Source organism: Marmota flaviventris, chromosome 11, assembly GCF_047511675.1.
Source record: "Marmota flaviventris isolate mMarFla1 chromosome 11, mMarFla1.hap1, whole genome shotgun sequence".
Classification (NCBI taxonomy): Eukaryota; Metazoa; Chordata; class Mammalia; order Rodentia; family Sciuridae; genus Marmota; species Marmota flaviventris.
Window position 1 is genome coordinate 73254964 of NC_092508.1, and position 17303 is coordinate 73272266.

The 17303-nt window shown below is 38.7% G+C and overlaps 1 protein-coding gene across 3 annotated transcripts in view; it reads left to right on the plus strand.

Moving 5' to 3' along the window:
• Acvr1 (activin A receptor type 1) overlaps positions 1–11758 on the plus strand; it is a 123439-nt gene extending 111681 nt beyond the window's left edge. For all 3 annotated transcript variants that reach the window (XM_071619165.1, XM_027938038.2, XM_071619164.1), the window contains 2 exons: positions 9657–9787; positions 10540–11758. In XM_071619165.1, the coding sequence (XP_071475266.1) occupies positions 9657–9787; positions 10540–10674 (266 nt within the window). In that variant the 3' untranslated portion in view covers positions 10675–11758. The remainder of the gene's footprint in view (positions 1–9656; positions 9788–10539) is intronic.
• Positions 11759–17303: the final 5545 nt, after the last annotated feature.

A 17303-nucleotide genomic window follows, 5' to 3' on the forward strand; every position in this document is an offset into this window, starting at 1 on the left:
AAATCAATCTCAAATATATATTTAGACTTTAAGGTACTTTGTGTTTGGAAAGGATTAAATCTTTTTAAAAATTGGGCATGCCCCAACAACACACAAAGTTGTGTTTTTTGTAGCACAATCTCTTGAATAAGCTTGATGAACTTCTTCATAACTTCACTACTTGAAGTCTTATTTCACACAGCATGTATCTGAAATTATCCCAGAAAAACAAAAGAAAATGTCATATATTTAGATTTCTATTAATTTCCAATGACACTTTACATTTTATTCTCCTGTGATCCATTATGATCCTGGATTTAAAGTATTTGAGAAAAAAAAAAATGCATGAAGCCTCTAACATCTATGCTCCATCAACCTTCCATGGATACTTTCTTCTAAGAATTGAGATTTTGGGGGTAATCATCATTTTCATGACTACACAGTCAGACTAGGAGATTATGTGGTGGAAATGGAATTGGGAAATTTAATATAGTTTTAGTGTACAATAATTAAAATTGGCATGCCTTCACGATAGCTTTTTGTGTGATAGCAGAGTGTATCTGCTTTGAACAAACCCTCTGAGAGTACTAAAACAAGTGTTTCAGAGTAAACATACAAGGATCATAACTTGACTACTCTTTTAAAGTATATATATATATATATATATTTTTTTATGAAGTCACGAACATTTTCTTGGTAATTCTTTCTCAATTGCTGGGAGCCACTGCCTTGGCAGTTTGTGCCATTGAAGCGCCTTGAGAATTGTTTGCAACAGAGGGATTGTTTTGCTGATTTATAAAGTTCTGAACTTTGCCTGAAATTGCACATCAGCTTCATTTCTCGCCCCACCCCCCAATCATTCTTGAGAACCTTGGAACTGGAAAAAAAAAAAAAGTGTGACTCTGAGTAGTTTATCTTACAGAGACTGTAGAGAAGGATTGGTCTCAGAATAAACTGTGTGATGGGGAACTTCCCCAAATGAAGAGGAAGCTGGCATCCCACGGCCAGCACAGTAGCACTTCCAGCTGTGGGCGTGCGGCGCAGAGCCAAGCAGGCTTGCTTGGCAGAGACTTGGGATTCAGCTTTGTAAGAACTCATGTTGCAAACCCGTTCCCTGTGTCATAGGCATAAACCCAAATGGCTTTTAAAGATCAGCTGTGATTAATAGTAGTCAGTTTGAAGTTAGAGTCATCCATTTAAAATTTAGCTCAATAAATGTTAGCTTGCTTGCTAGATCCTGTGTTCAACATTATTTTTGGAAAACACAGTTGTGGATGGTGGAAGAGAGAATGTTTTGGTTGCTTTTGATTTATTGATCTCCTTTTTCGCATCATTTAGCTGCTAGCTATTTCCTAAAACTTTGTGGGTTGAACTTCTGTGATATGGTTTGATTTTTAGGGGGGGGGGTAAGGGTATCTATTTCTCATGTAAATCAGCTATTGTCCTTTGGCAATGACTAATTTGATATTTTTCCCTTTTCTTTCTGTGGTCCTTTCTCTTCTAAGAACATTCACGTGGACACCCCCACCCCAACCCCTACCCCACAGCTACAGATCAGTTTATCTAAACTCAGGCTTAATAGTTTCCCATGTTACTTGAAAACCTACTTTACTAAAATTAGTACTTTAATGACTACTCCCCTAAAATGAAAAAGTGAATAGAAAGAAAAACAAGAAAATTTTTGTTTTCAGATTTTATTCACGTTTCTTTGTACTTCTTTGTGCACTCTTTAAATTCAGTTGTAATCATATAAATTCAAATCTATATCATCTTTTTCATTTGTGTGTGTGGTTTTCACATTGTCATATCGTCCCTGTACTTGTTTTAAATGCTCACATAATATTTTATTAATTTATCCATTTCCATATTGTTAGAGTACATCCTGTCTCCCCATTTGGGGCCTATAGTAGACATTTCTGTGCACATCACTTTTTCATTTGGAGAATTCATTCCTAATCTGAAAAGAAGCAGATTTAATAGGTCAAAGAGTATGGACATTTTTATGATTTGGAACACATTGCCAAATTGCTTTCCCTTAGAGCAGTTCTAATTTACAATATCCTTCTCACCCCAGGGTGTGATGTACCTGTTTCACTTTCTTACCAGCTTTAGGTACTATCATTAAAGGAATATAGATTTTGAAATTATTGTATATAAAATGTACCTCATTTAAATATGTGAATGTCTTACATTAAGAAGGTTATTATAATTATACATCCTTTGAGTTTCAGAGTCCATTATAAAAATTGATGACCAGATAGTTCTCTTGGAGCAATATGATCCTCAAGTGAACTATGAGCATAAAAATATGTAGTATTTTGTATTTTTATTGGAATTGTACATTTATTTTCTACTAATAATAAACCTCATGCTGTTTCTGTACAGGAAATGAGAGTTAAGTCCATTTTCACATGTGAACATTTCTCAATAGTGTCTTTTGGAATTTACTTGTGGTGTCAGTTTGACACTGAATTTGGAATTGGTAGGAAAGAAAACCGTTTTCTCACTTCTCCTGTGTGAATATGTGCATGAACTTCAGGTAGGGTTTTGCTTAGATCAGTAGTTTTGAAACTGGAGCGTGCACCACAATCACGTACAGAGCTTGTCGAGACACACAGTGCTGGGCCCCAGCCCCCAGAACTTTAGTAGATCTAAGGTCAGAAGATTTGATGCCACCATTCCTTTCTGCATATACGCAACTCTGGATATAAAACTTTTTTGAGAAGGCGATGTACCCTTATTGCGCAGGCACATACCGGAAGAAGACAGGACAAATCTGTTTCTCTGGTGTTTGGTGGTTATATGGCTTATCGAGATGGTTTTTTTCTGTCTTCTGTTGCTCTGCGTCTCTGGAGATGTCACTACACACAGGAGACTGCTGGACTGTGCTCTCCAGAGCTGGGCAGTGCTTTTCCTGGGCCCACTGGAGGCAGCAAAAGGGAATCAGTAACACTCTGGCCCCTGAGATCATGCTTTCTGACCCAGTCCCTTTGATTAATTTCAACACTTGAAAAATATAGGTAACATCCACTTAAAAAGGTGATGATGATTAAATGAGGTCACAGAGGTGAAGCACTTAGTGTGTGTGTGGCTTAGAGAGAGTGCTTTGGTCCTCATATTTTGGTTACTTTGCAAAATGGCAAGTTTCTAGGAGCTTGCAGACCTCAGACACCCTTTTCTCCTCCTCACTGTGCTAGCACTTGGCCTGGACATGACCTTCGCTTCCCCTTTTCCCTGCCCATGGGAAGCTTCTGTGGAACACTGTTTCACTGGCTTTGATTATTTTGTGATGAAATCCAGCATTCACATGTGTCAAAAACTATTTGGGTCTTAGAGAAAAACCCTGGCTGGCCAAGCTGCACCTCTTCGGGGATGGGGACTAGAAAACTCTTGTTAGAATAAGCTTATGTTTGGCACACTTATTTTGGAAAAACCTCTTCTAATTAATCTTGAGCCTGCCAGGGAACCGCATGTGCTTCTGTTCCTAAGCACAATGGGCTTGTGTATGGAAACCATGACAACTCTCACTTCTTCAGCAAATTAATATCCAACATGTTTCATGACTTTAATTGACTACTTTAGCGTATATTACGGTTTGAACAAATAGCTGAATCATACTAGGGAAATTTTTTTTCACATTCATAGTAATTTCAGGTTTTTTGCTCACTTTTTGTTTTTACCTTTTAGGTAAGCAACTAGGGTCAGGCATATGGAGGTGAGATGGGAGGAAGGATTTTTTTCCCCCATCAAATTTCTGAATTCCTTGTCCATGATTTAGAGATCCATAATAGAGGTGGGCAATCAGTTGACCTCATTCCAAAATAACCTGAAGGCAGCAGAACTTGATTGGATGCTGTTTACTACCCAGTACTCTCTTCCCGACTGGCTCTTGAGCAGTCCTTCCCCAAGACAAAACTTCAGCATCTTAAACCCCATAAAAGCCCTACCATGCAGTGAATGGCACCTTCTTAGGAGGGATTTATAGCTACCAAATGTCTGCACTTCTGTCTCGCTAGGTTTGGGGGTGTGTAAAATCCAACTCAGGAAATGCCAGGCAGCTTTCTTAGGCATTTTTGTCCACCCCTGTGGTAATTCAGTCCATTGCTGCTTAAATATTGTTAGTTAAACCTGACTTCTTAGTAACTGATAAATCATCGACTTTTGCTGTATTGCATCTATGGGAATCTTAGCTATAGAAATTAATTAATTAATTTAAAAATTAATTAGTTTTGTAATTTTAGTATGGGTTCCTGAGGAGGCAGTAAGTTTTGACTTTAAAAAGAATATGGGGGGGATGTGGCTCAAGCGGTAGCATGCTCGCCTGGCATGCACAGGGTGCTGGGTTCGATCCTCAGCACCACATAAAAATAAAATAAAGATGTTGTGTTCACCGAAAACTAAAAAATAAATATTAAAAAATTCTCTCTCTCTCTCTTTAAAAAAAAAGTATATGGGTTCAGTTCTTAGACCTTTATTTTATTTACTTATTTATATGTGATGCTATCAACAACTAAAAAATATTAAAAAAAAAAAAAAGCATGTGTGGTTCCACTGTCCATGAATTGCAGTGGGGGCGCATTCGGACACAGCTGTTACAACCTTAATCTGCCTAGCAAGGAGCAGAGCTGCCCTCCCAACTCCAACTCTGCTTTCAGAAAGGGCAACCTGTTGTGGGGCTCCTGGATGTCCCAGATACTGTACTGATTCTCTGACCCCCCTGTCAGTGAATTAGGACCACCAGGTCCAGAACTATGAGGTGTCATCCCCTCTGCCATGACAAGCCTTAGCTATACGTTCACTAACCAATTTTTTTTGTATGCTATGTCATGAAAAATATTTTGACATTTTATATCAGGTGGAATAACACAAATATTGGAGGCACCTCTTTGAGCCCTGTCTCAACAGGAAGAATGCCTTTCTGTAAACTCTGTGTTCCCAGGATTCATTCATACACATGCTACCTTCATGATTTTCCCATACCCATTTGACACCTGTATCACTATTTATGTAATTTTTTCTTTTAAATTGGCTAGTTTCAAAGTTAAATTTGTTTTGAAAGAAAATTAATATCACCACTAGAGTTGGAAAACCAGTGTCACCTGGCATAAAATGGAAGACAGTGATACCATAAATATGCAATTAGTAAGATAAAAAGGTTTTGTCCTTGAACCACATCGAAGTGTCGCACATACCACCCTTAGAGGAAACAACTGTTTTGACTTATCATTTTCCCAGAAAGCAAGTACAAACCATTCTTCTTTTTTCTTTTCAAATTCTACTAATTAAATTCTACTACTAGATTAGTTCTACTAATCTCTGAAGAATTTCAGCCTTTCTGTAGGAATTACCTATGGATAGCAACTCTCTGTATGGATATACTTGTAGCTATAATAAATTGTCATAAATCAATAGATTAAGCCATAACAGTTGAGGTACACATGAAGGTGCCTGAGTATAGGGTGAGCACTGGTTCTTGGGACCCTGGAGTTGTGGAAGTTGTAGGGTCTGCTCAGAAGACAGAGGCATGAACTGAGTCCGAAAAGAGTTGAAGAAGAGCTCAATTGGGCAAGCTTGGGAGGGTGTGAGTTGCAAGTGAGAATGAGAATACAATTAGACTATGATGATAATTGGTGTGTTACACAAGGGGGAAGAGCGATGGAAAGTCCTTATACACCCTTTTAGTGGAACTGCAAGCCATTTTAGTGTGGCTGATGCCCAGGTATGTGAAGGATTGTGGTGGACATGGGCAGTGGTGGGGAATGAACATCCTCCTAGGGGCAATACTGGTGGAATACAGGCAGAGGAGAGACATAATGCACTTAACCTCAATTTTCTTCTGAAGATCTTGCTGGAGACAGTGGAATATGGAAGGGTAGGATGTGAAACAGAAAGACCTGTGACATGCATCTGTCAAAGGGGAGAAGATGAGTGTTTAGTCCGAGGCCTTGGTAGGCAGGACACGGTGGCATTTCATGTTTTTCAGAGCACATGTGGAGGGTATTCTTGTTTTGCGCATGAGCTTGTGATGTGTAGTTGGAAGGTATTGGAAAACTGACAACTGAGAGTTTACTCAGAGCTATGCTGCATATTAGTGGTAGGGATATTGATTGGTAAAGATAGATTTGCCTCAAAAAAAAAAAAAAAAAAAAAAAAAAGCTTTCAATTAAACATATGCCCAAGGAAGAAAAAAAAAGATCGTATAAATTAGTTACACATGCCAAAAGTTGAGGGGGTGTAGTTATGAATAATTTCTCTGATTGCTTTCCCTGGCCGCTTTGAGTCAGCAGCCGCCTTGATGGGAAGGCCAGCCAGGCTGTTTGTTCCTTCCTTGACCAGCGTTTACAGCTCCTCTCCCCTGCATCCCTGTATCGTTTGTTGTTTGTACCACTCCTTTGGCACTTGAAGCATTTCATATTTTTAGTTGCTTTCCTGAATTCGTGCTGTCATCTCTGCTGGCTCACGATTTGGCAGTTGCTCGTTGGGGGCTGCCTTTATAGGACTTACAGTTCACTGTTTTTGCCTGGCTACCCAGATTGTATGTCACTTTTTGGCAAATATGAGGAACCGTTGTAAGTCAGTCACTTCCTACCTTGGCAACACAAGTCACCTCCTGATGTGCTCACCTCCCACCCACCCTGGTCTTTCCTTCCAGGCTTCCCACCGCCCTGTGCCCCACTCTTAACCTCTAGGGATCTCCCCTTCATGTCTCCAGCATGTGAGGCTCACTGTCATCCTTCCCTGCCCCACTCTCCCTCTGCCTGGAGTGAAGATCTCTCCGTGGTGATTTGTCTTCCTCTCACCTTCATGCTCCCTCACAAATTGCTTATCTATGTGCACCCAACCCCTGGGTCCTGGAAAGCTCATTGTATTCTGGTAGCACCAGTTTATAGATTGTACTTGGGAAACCAGACAGATGGGTCCTTCTCTGCCCCCCCATCTTATGGCTTCTGTCTCTGACACAAGTTTATCATTTCAGTTTTATCCACCTCTCCTATTGCCCTGCTCCTCAGTACGGTCACTACTTCCTTTTCATTTGTATCCCTACTGCCAAGTATAACTTCTGACACACAGAGTTTAAAGGGTCACACGGTTATTGAGTCAGTGTTGAGCTAACAAGCAAACATTTAGTATTTCTACTTTTGCCTTTCAGGATATAAATAGTGGGGTGAAAAGGTATTGAGGTTCTTTTTAATTGGTAAAGATAGATTTGCCTCAAAAACAAAATAAAACAAAACAAAAAAAACCTTTCAATTAAACATGGTTGGCAGGCTCAGTGGTGCATGCTTCTAATCCTAGTGGTTCAGGAGGGTAAGGCAGGAGGATCACAAATTCAAAGCCAGCCTAACTAACTTAGAGAGGTCCTAAGCAATTTAGTGAGACCTGTCTCAAAAGGAAAAAAAAAAAAAAATTAAAGGGATAAGAATGTGGCTCAGTGGGTAAGTATCCTGGGTTCAATCCCTGGTATCAGAAAGAAAAAGAAAGAAACCATCATCTGAGGAAAGAAAGAAAGGGACTGTGTTGATCTTCTAGAATTTGATTTCCTTGAAAAACAAGAGCATGTCTAAGCTTTTTATTATCCTCAGCATTAATATAGCATTCCACACATAGTAGCTATAATGTACTTTTGACTGATGGACATGTGCTTTCCTTGACTAGAGGGAGTTCCAAGTGATTGCTACAGTTAGGTTTATTTTATTTCGGAGAAGCCTGGACAAAGTCAACCACTGACCAATGGTTGAAGAAACAGAGTTGTGACAAAGTCCCAGGCATAATCGATTAAGTGGTCTTTCTTTTTAAACTTGACTTCCTTTCTTAAAAGCTGGGGGTATTTAATAAGATTAAACTATGGGATAACATAAGGGAAAACTTCAGCTTTGTAGAGTGAAGTTCATTGTTGGGCATCGTCAAATCTTATGTTTTAATCCACATTTTATTTTGCCTAGAAATAAAAAAAAAAAAAATCTGACTTTGTGTTACTGTTTACATTCACATAACCCTTCCCACACTCACTAGGCAAATTACTCCAAATAGCCTTCTGTGAGAATTTTAAAGAATTAAGCAAAGTTATTAAATGTGTTCCTGCGGAAAAAAATTAAGAGGTGGTGAAAAGCACATCTTTGTTTACCATAAATTTATTCATGTGGCCTGGCAAAGGTGCAGGGTTTAGGTGGTGTCTCTTACTACTGAAAAGAAGTAAAATATTTTTGTTTGAATGCTTCCTGGGATCTTACATGAGAAGCATGTAAGACCTCTGAGATGTTCCAGGTATTCTGGAAGCTGTGGTTGATGCCCAATATGGGCTGTTGATGATTTGTCAGGGAAGGTGATTGACACATTACAGTGCAGCTAGGCAATGGGCTAAGTGATTCAGAAGTAAGAAGGGTACCAACTAGAATTTTTAAAAATACAATTTAGACTACTTTCTATTTTAAAAATAAACTCTTTAGTTGAATTTGTGAAGTTTAAAAAAAAATTCTGTAGTATTTCTTGAACAGATGCTCCTTATCATATCTAATCTTCTGCATAAGTGGTTTGTATTTATATGGGATTCGCGAGAATGGTAGGTAATTTCTCACTGCTAGGTAATTTCTTTAATAAATGAAAAGGGGATTGAAGCTTTAAAGGTGTCTTGTAGGAACTAGGAAAACTTAATCATAACTGTGTGCATAGCTTCCTTCTGTCCTCTGCCATAACCCCTTATGTATTTAGGAGTAGAAATAAATTACATGGAGGAAGGGAAGAGAGCTGGAAGCCAAGTTATCCGCTGACTGCTCTACTGAATTTTTTTGATGAAGGGAAGGAAAGAATAGATGTTTTTGGTTTCATCTCGATGAAGGGAAGAATCAGTTTTCCAGTTGCAAATGATGAAGTGAATTATGTAATTTTGTTGGAAAAGGTTTCTAAGCCATGGGAAGTCATTCAGGAATAGAAGCTGAAAGTGTTCACTTTGATGTTTGCATAGGGGTAAGAGAAGAGTTCAGCTTTCTTTACTGTTCCTTTGCCTTCTGATGGCTATCCTCTCTACAGTTTGTTTTGTGCCTTCAATCTGAGAGTAATTAACAGAACCATCCAATGGAGAGTTGTGCCTGGTGGTTAGAGGGTATTCATGGCATGTAGAATGGATGAACAAGGAAATGCAATATTACATAATATATTAGCATCCCTCCCAGTGGAAAGGATTATTTTTAAACAATGATTCTTATTACAAAATAATTTTATAACAGAAAGCCTTATTTGGGGGGATGGTCTTAATTTATTTGCCTCTAACTCTAGTTTGAGGACAACTTTTTACTTCTATTTATGGTTGGAAATGACTAGATTCGTGTACTTTTTAGAGGTGTTTTGTTCTTCTCTGACAACCAGAGGAATTTTTATTTTAGGTCACTCAATCTTTATTGGGCATTGCAGAGCTGTTTGTGTGTCCTGTCGGAGCATTTTGTTAGTACTCGTGATTACATGAGAAGTTTTCACATACTTTCTTCTAATAAATATTTTCCTCCATTTCCCTACAGGCTGTATAGTTAGTATCTCCTTGTAGTTTCCAGAACGGCTTGAGGTATGAGGAAGGTGACTAGTACTTTATCCTGTCACATTATAACCTGTGAGACCCATCAATTAAATCTTAGGGGAACATTTACTATCTTGCTAACCCAGAACAATTCTTGTCCCATATGCAGGTATAGTGGAAGACTACAAGCCACCATTCTACGATGTAGTTCCCAATGACCCAAGTTTTGAAGATATGAGGAAAGTAGTGTGTGTGGATCAACAGAGGCCAAACATACCCAACAGATGGTTCTCAGACCCGGTGAGAGTTCTAGTTTCTTGGTTCTAGAGCTATTTTGGCTGCTTGTAATTTGCTTGCTTTTGATTTCAATAGATCTTTTGTATCTAAGCCATCTGCACTCTGTATTGGCCACTCTCCCTCCCTGTTTTTTGTAGAAGGCTCTTTGAGCCTGAGTAGATTTGGAAAATTGTCTTGTTCTTTAAGAAGTGCTGTCTGGTAGGTCTTACTAATGAGTGATACTATTCAGAAGAATTTATGACTGACCAGGGATTAGGAGACATATTACTGCTGCTATTAGCCCTGTGATTGCATTGAGATCTGGAGTGATGCTTTTCATCTCCTCTTTATCTCTGCTTACCTAAAATTCCAAACAAACTACTCAATGCTGTAGAGCCTGTCTTACTACACATAACTAGTAGCAGATCTAGGACTTTGGGAAGTGATCCAATTTGCAAATTTCACTATCTCTGGGTTACTACCATTGCTTTTAGTGTCCATAAATCCATCAAGGGGTCCAACTTGGCCTGTGTAATTTGCCTGATAAGGTAAGTTGGTAGTATTAAGAGTCGAAAGGACAGAGTTCAAGAAACTCTTGAGTGACTTTATCATTGGTTAAAGCCTTGATTGTTTGTTTAAAGAAAATGGTAATAACATCTCTTTAACTTCATACAACCTGCAGAGTTTTTCAAAACAGTTGACTTGACCTCTGCCCAGCTTTCAGTGCCACTAAACAGCCAATTTGTCATTGTGGTTTTTGTTCTTTCTCTTCTCAGACATTAACCTCTCTGGCCAAGCTGATGAAAGAATGCTGGTATCAAAACCCATCTGCAAGACTCACAGCTCTGCGTATCAAAAAGACTTTGACCAAAATTGATAATTCCCTAGACAAATTGAAAACTGACTGTTGACATTTTCATGGTGTCAAGAAGGAAGATTTGATGTTGTCGTTGTCCAGCTGGGACCTAATGCTGGCCTGCCTGGTTGTCAGAACAGAACTCATCTGTCTCCCTCCCTCAATGGCCACTTTGACGAGGCAGACATCTCACCTAGCCATGTGCTGGGGAGACACCAAAACCACCCCAACCTCGCTCAATGACTGTGAACTGGGCATTTCATGAACTGTTCACACTTCAAAGACTAATGGTGGACAGATACTGTTGCAAAGGTAGGGAACTGGAGGAACACAGAGAAATCCTAAAAGAGATCTGGGCATTAAGACAATGGCTTTGCATATCTTTCACAGGTCTCCTAGACACTCCCCACGGGAAACTCAAGGAGGTGGTGAATTTTTAATCAGCAATATTGCCTGTGCTTCTCTTCTTTATTGCACTAGGAATTCTTTGCATTCCTTACTTGCACTGTTACTCTTAATTTTAAAGACCCGACTTGCCAAAACTTTGGCTGCGTACTCCACTGGTCTGTCTTTGGATAATAGGAATTCAATTTGGCAAAAACAAAATGTAATGTCAGACTTTGCTGCATTTTACACATGTGCTGATGTTTACAACGATGCCGAACATTAGGAATTGTTTATACACAACTTTGCAAATTATTTATTACTTGTGCACTTAGCAGTTTTTACAAAACTGCTTTGTGTGTATGTTAAAGCTTATTTTTATGTGGTCTTATGATTTTATTACTGAAATGTTTTTAACACTATACTCTGAAATGGACATTTTCTTTTATTATCAGTTAAATTCACATTTAAATGCTTCACATTTGTATGTGTGTAGACTGTAACTTTTTTTTCAGTTCTTATGCAGAACGTATTTAGTCATTACCCATGTGACACCACCGAATATATTACTGATTTAGAAACAAAGATTTCAGTAGAATTTTAGTCCTGAACGCTGTGGGGGAAAATGCATTTTCTTCGGAATTATCCATTATGTGCATTTAAACTCTGCCAGAAAAAAATAACTATTTTGTTTTAATCTACTTTTTGTATTTAGTAGTTATTTGTATAAATTAAATAAACTGTTTTCAAGTCAATCGGTGGAATTATTTTCAACATATAAAGATCTGTGTAATATAATGTGTTTTCTTATGGGAGCAATAGAAACTGAAAACTAATTTGAAAATTGAATTTGCTTTCCAAGGCGAGTAATGAACCTGAGGGTACTATGAGGATGTCTTGCTGCTTGAATTTGGTACCTGAAAATTTGAGTTTTATGTTTCTCTTTTGTGATTTTCCCTCTCAGTTTCCTGAACTTGATGATAACAAGCCTCTCTGACATATGTATGTATATATAAGATTTTGTTTATCTTTCCATCCAGTCATGATTTATCAAAGGTGGTTGTGAGTATAAAAGTGAAGAAAGATGGCAAAAGCATTTATGTAGCTTAAGGTCCAAGGATATGCAGAACCCATTCTTAGCTCTTTTTACTTCTTGTGCACAACAGGATTAAAAAGGCAGGGATTAGAGTAGGCCATAAAGAGAAGAGGGGTAAAATCTCTAGAGTGTCCTTCAGAGGGAGGTCAGTTGGTTCATTAGCATGCACTTACTTGGAGGGTATATAGCAGAGTCACATTTAGCTTTTTAAATTAAAATTTTAATTCATGTTACACTTAAAATTTACTATCTTAAATTTTAAGTAAGCACTTCAATGGTGTTAAGTACATTCGCATTGTTATGCAACTCTCCATCATCCATCCACAGACTGTTCATCTTGTAAAACTGAAACTCCATACCTATTAAGTGCTAGCACCCCACCAACCTCCCCTATGATTTTGTTCTCTGTCTCTGTAAGTTTGTCCATTCTAATTTCCCTATACAAGTGAATCATATGGTATTTATCCTTTTGTGAGACCAACTAACTTCATGTAGCATAAGGACTTCAGGATTCATGCACATTGTAGAATATGTCCAAATTGTCTTCCTTTTTCGAGCTGAATAATATTACATGTATGCATATACAAAATTTTGTTTATCCAGCCATTCATTCACCCCTTGGTGGATGCTTAGGTTGCTTCCATATTTGACTGTTGTGAATAACACTGTGAGTGGATTGTTGATTTCAATTCTTTTACTTATACATTGAGAATTGGAAGGAAGACACATTTAACTTTATTAAAATATTATATATTTACATAAAAGTATACATATGTAAAAAGGTACAGCTTGATGAATTTTGGTAAATTATTTTTTTTAGTTGGTTACATCCATGGAAATAGCACTCAGGTCAAGAAACCAAACACTACCAGCACCTCAGAACTCTCTCAACTGTTAACAGCATAGGTTACGTTTGTTTGTGCTGGAACACTTTATAAATGGAATCATACAGTATATATGTAGGAGTGGAATCATCAGGTGTAATGTTCCACTTCAGCAGCTAACTACCAATCTACTTTTTTTATTTATTTTGGTACCAAGGATTTAACCTGGTGGTGCTTAATCACTGAGCCACATCCCCAGCCCTTTTTATTTTTTATTTTGAGACAGAGTCTTGCTAAGTTGCTTAGAGCCTTGCTAAGTTGCTGAGGTTGGTCTTGAACTTGTGATCCTCCTGTCTCAGCCTACCAAGTTGCTGGGATTATAGGCATGCGCTGCCACACCTAGCTACCAATCCATTTTTAAACAAAGTTGTTCAGTGTATGCTCTCATCAGCTATGTATGAGAGTTCTGGATGTTCTACATTTTCAACAATACTTAGTAGTTTCTTCTTTTCCATTTTAGTCATTCTGGTGGGTGTTGTACACATGTTTCAGCAAAACAAAGAAACAAAAGGGAGAGGATGAGTAAATGACAGTTTAAATAGTGCTTGCCGTTCTCCTTAGTAACTGCAGAACCCAAGTGGAGAGAAGCTCCAAGATATAAACAAACAGGTCTTGGTTCCCATGTGCTGAGTAAGTGTGAGTATAGTATTTAGTGGTTCACGTAAGTTTTTTATGCAGCCTGGCCCTTGAATAGTCAATGATGTCTTCATCTGGTAATCACCTGTGGAGCATGGCTGCTTCAACTCTGGAGGATAATCTGGCTGTGTAGACGAACACATTATATGAGGGTCTCAAATTGGTCTTATTTTTAAGTCATTTGACCCCATCTGATTCCCCTTGTTTACTGACTTTGAAATCTAACCCCAGTTAATATTTCCATATTTAAGGTGACTGGGAACATGTATGAAGTGAGAAGAGGAAACATGTGGGTCTCTCAAGTAAAGCAGTTTATGTGGATTCATGCCATCTTAGTCTGATGTGCCAAGCCTAGACCTTTTGATTCCAAGTCCAGAGTCTTCTCTGGCCATGAATCAGTCCTCAAAGTTGAGGTCTACCTTTGTTCACATTGGGCCACTCACATTCTCTGAGCTGCATAGCCACCAGTGAGAATTCTGTGATGAGGACATATTTGATTTGCTCCATTTTTTAAACAAGGACTCCTGGTTGTTTTGGTTTTGAGACAGGCTATCTCCTAGGTTGTTCTCAAACTCAGGGCTCAAAATGACTCTCCCACATCAGCCTCTGGAGTACTGGGACTAGAGGCACACACAGCTAAGATTTTTATGTTTTGTTTTTATTTCTGCTATTCTGCAGTCCTAGGGATGAAACTCAGGGCCTTGTGTATGCTAAGCAAGCACTCGACCGCTGAGCTTCATCCTTAGCGCATTCCTAGTTGTTTTCAAATACAACAGAGATGTCCTATATTCAAATATTTATTAAGAAAACACAGGTAGGCTGTCACAAAACTTCTCATAGGCATTCTTCCAGACTGTTTCTCAGCTTAAAACCCGCCCTTGATGTTATATGCATGTATGAAATTTTCACAAATAAACCCATTTTTTAAAATGATTTTATGCACTATTAATTGTACTTCTAAAAACCTACCCTTTCATGCACCATTTTGTCAGGCTTTGTGACTCCATCAACTTGGAGTGACTCCTGCCATCTGCTTCCTGTTCTGTCAGAATCACCCCAGCCTCCCTTCTTGACCTCAGCAGTGGTAGTTCATTTCAGTAGCAGCAGAGTCTCAGGCCAGTTGGCAGTTGTTCTAATGTTTGCAGAAACAGCCTTATTGTGGCCTCACTTCACAGATACTAAACACCAAGGACTGGGTTCCACTCTTTAGAAGACAAGATCCCAGCCACTTCTAAACTCAGAGACACCAGCTCAACCCAGCGCTGCAGCTCTGTAGGTGGGGATCCCATTAAACTTCTCCATTGTAATAATTCTACCCCCTTCCTTTGTTCCTCCAGGCTCAGGGGCACACTGCCTTGCCTAGTCGCTTCCTGCACGCTAACGTTAAGGTTGTCATTTTGTTCTTTTTCCAATTACTAATTGTTAGTCCTAATGAATTATTCTCTGTACTAAAAAATATGGAAAGATGGGTGTGCTTTGTCTCCAAAGTGGACTCATACTGATATAAGCATTATCTTCTTCTTATACCTCTTTGCTGATGTTTTCTAACATCATGGGTAGCATATACCCCCAATTTACAGAGGAGAAGACTGAGACAGTAGTTAAGTCTAATTGTTCAACTAAGTAGAAACAGAACTAAAATTGGATTCTTAAGTTTTTAAGCCAGAGGCTCAGTTACCTGTGACTCTCTTGCCATCCTCCCCTCCCAGTTTACAACCCCCACCTAGAAGAAGGACTAAGAAATAGAGGGCCTTTACTGTTGACCTGGCCTTTACTGCTTCTTTCTTTCTCTCCCTCCCCTCTCCTTCCCTCCCCTCCTCTTCCCTCTCTTCTCTTCCTCTCTCCTCTTCCTCTCTCCTCTCTTCCAGAGAATTATAGTTACACATATGGGTTCATCCTGAGAAAATCGTACATGCATAGAGTCTGACTCACTCCATTTCAGTCTTTATTCCTCCCTTTGTCTCCCCTTCTCTTCCCCAGCTCCCCTCCACTGACACCCCCCTTGCTCATCCATTTATCCACCCTTGATTGGTGCTTACCACACACAGGAAGGTGTCCCTGTGGGGTATATTTATAGATGCACATAATTTGAGTCTGTTAAATTAATCCTGCATTGCTTTCCCTTTCCCATCTCTCCTCTGTCCCTTTTGATCTCCTGCTACTCCACCGATTTTCTCCATATCTTTATGATATCCAATTCCGCCCCCACCCCCATCCCCAGGCACACTGCTTTCCCTTATTTTGGTCTAGTTTCCATATATGGGACCAGATTCTTCCCTTGATTTTCTGAGTCTGGCTTATTTTACTTAGCATGATATGCTCCATTTCCATCCATTTACCAGCAGCCATGATGTCATTCTTCTTTATGGTTGAGTAGAACTCCATTGTGTATATATACCATATTTTCTTTTTTTTTACTATGTTTCTTAGTCCATTCATTTATTAATGAGTATCTGGGCTGATTCCATAGTATGACTATTGTAAATTGCACTGCTATAAATATTGAAGTGACTATATTGCTATAATAGGCTGATTTTAGTTATTTTGGATAAATATCAGGGAGTGAGATAGCTAGTCATGGGATAGTGCCATTCCATAATGCTTTTCCAGAGTGGTGGTGCAAATTTGTAGTCCTACCAACAATGTATGAGTGTTCGTTTTCTTCATATCTTCACCAGCAATTATTTTCTATTTGTAATCTTGACAGTTGCCATTCTGACTGGAGTGGGATGAAATCTTAGTGTAGCTTTTGATTTGCATTTCTCTGATTGCTACAAATGTGGAACATTTTTTTCATGTATTTGTTGGCCATGTATATTTCTTCTTTTGAGAAATGCCTGTTTAGTTCTTTTGCCCATTTATTGATTGGGTTATTTGTTAGATTGGTGGTGTTTTTTAAATTCTTTATATACTCTGGATATTCATCCCCTGTCAGAAGAGCAGCTGGCAAAATTTTTCTCCCATTCTGTGGGCCCTCTCTTCACACTCTTGATCCTTTTCTTTGCTGTCCAGAAACTTTTCAGTTTAATGGCATCCTACTGCCTGGTCCTTGGTTTTCTTTCTTGAGTTTTAGCGGTCTTGTTAAAGAAGTTGGTGCCTGCACCAGTAGGATGAAGTGTTGGTCTTGTTTTCTTCTAGCAGTTGCAAAATTTCTGGTCTAATTCCTAAATCTTCAATCCACTTTGATTTGACTTTTATACAGGGTTTGAGATAGAAGTCCAGTTTCATTCTTCCATATATGGATACACAGTTTTCCTAGAACTTTTTGTTAAAAAGGCTATCTTTTCTCCATGTATTTTGGCACCTTTGTCAAGTGTTAGATGTCTGCAAATATGTGGCTTAGTTTCTGTGTCTTCAGTTCCATTGGAGAGACACAATGAATATTATTGAAGTGGCCATACTACCAAAATCAGTGTAGAAATTCAACACAATACCAGTGACATTCTTCACAGAGCTAGAAAAACAGTCTTCAAATTTGTTTGGAAGAATAAGAGACCCAGAATAGCTAAAGCAATTCTGACCAAGAAGAGCAATGCAGGAGGCATCACAATATCAGACCTCAAATTATACTACAGGGCTACAGTAAAAAACAAAAACAAAACAAAAAACAGCATGGTATGGCATCAAAATAGACCTGAAGACCACAGCATTATTTCTTAATGTGTTTGTAGCCCACAAAATGAT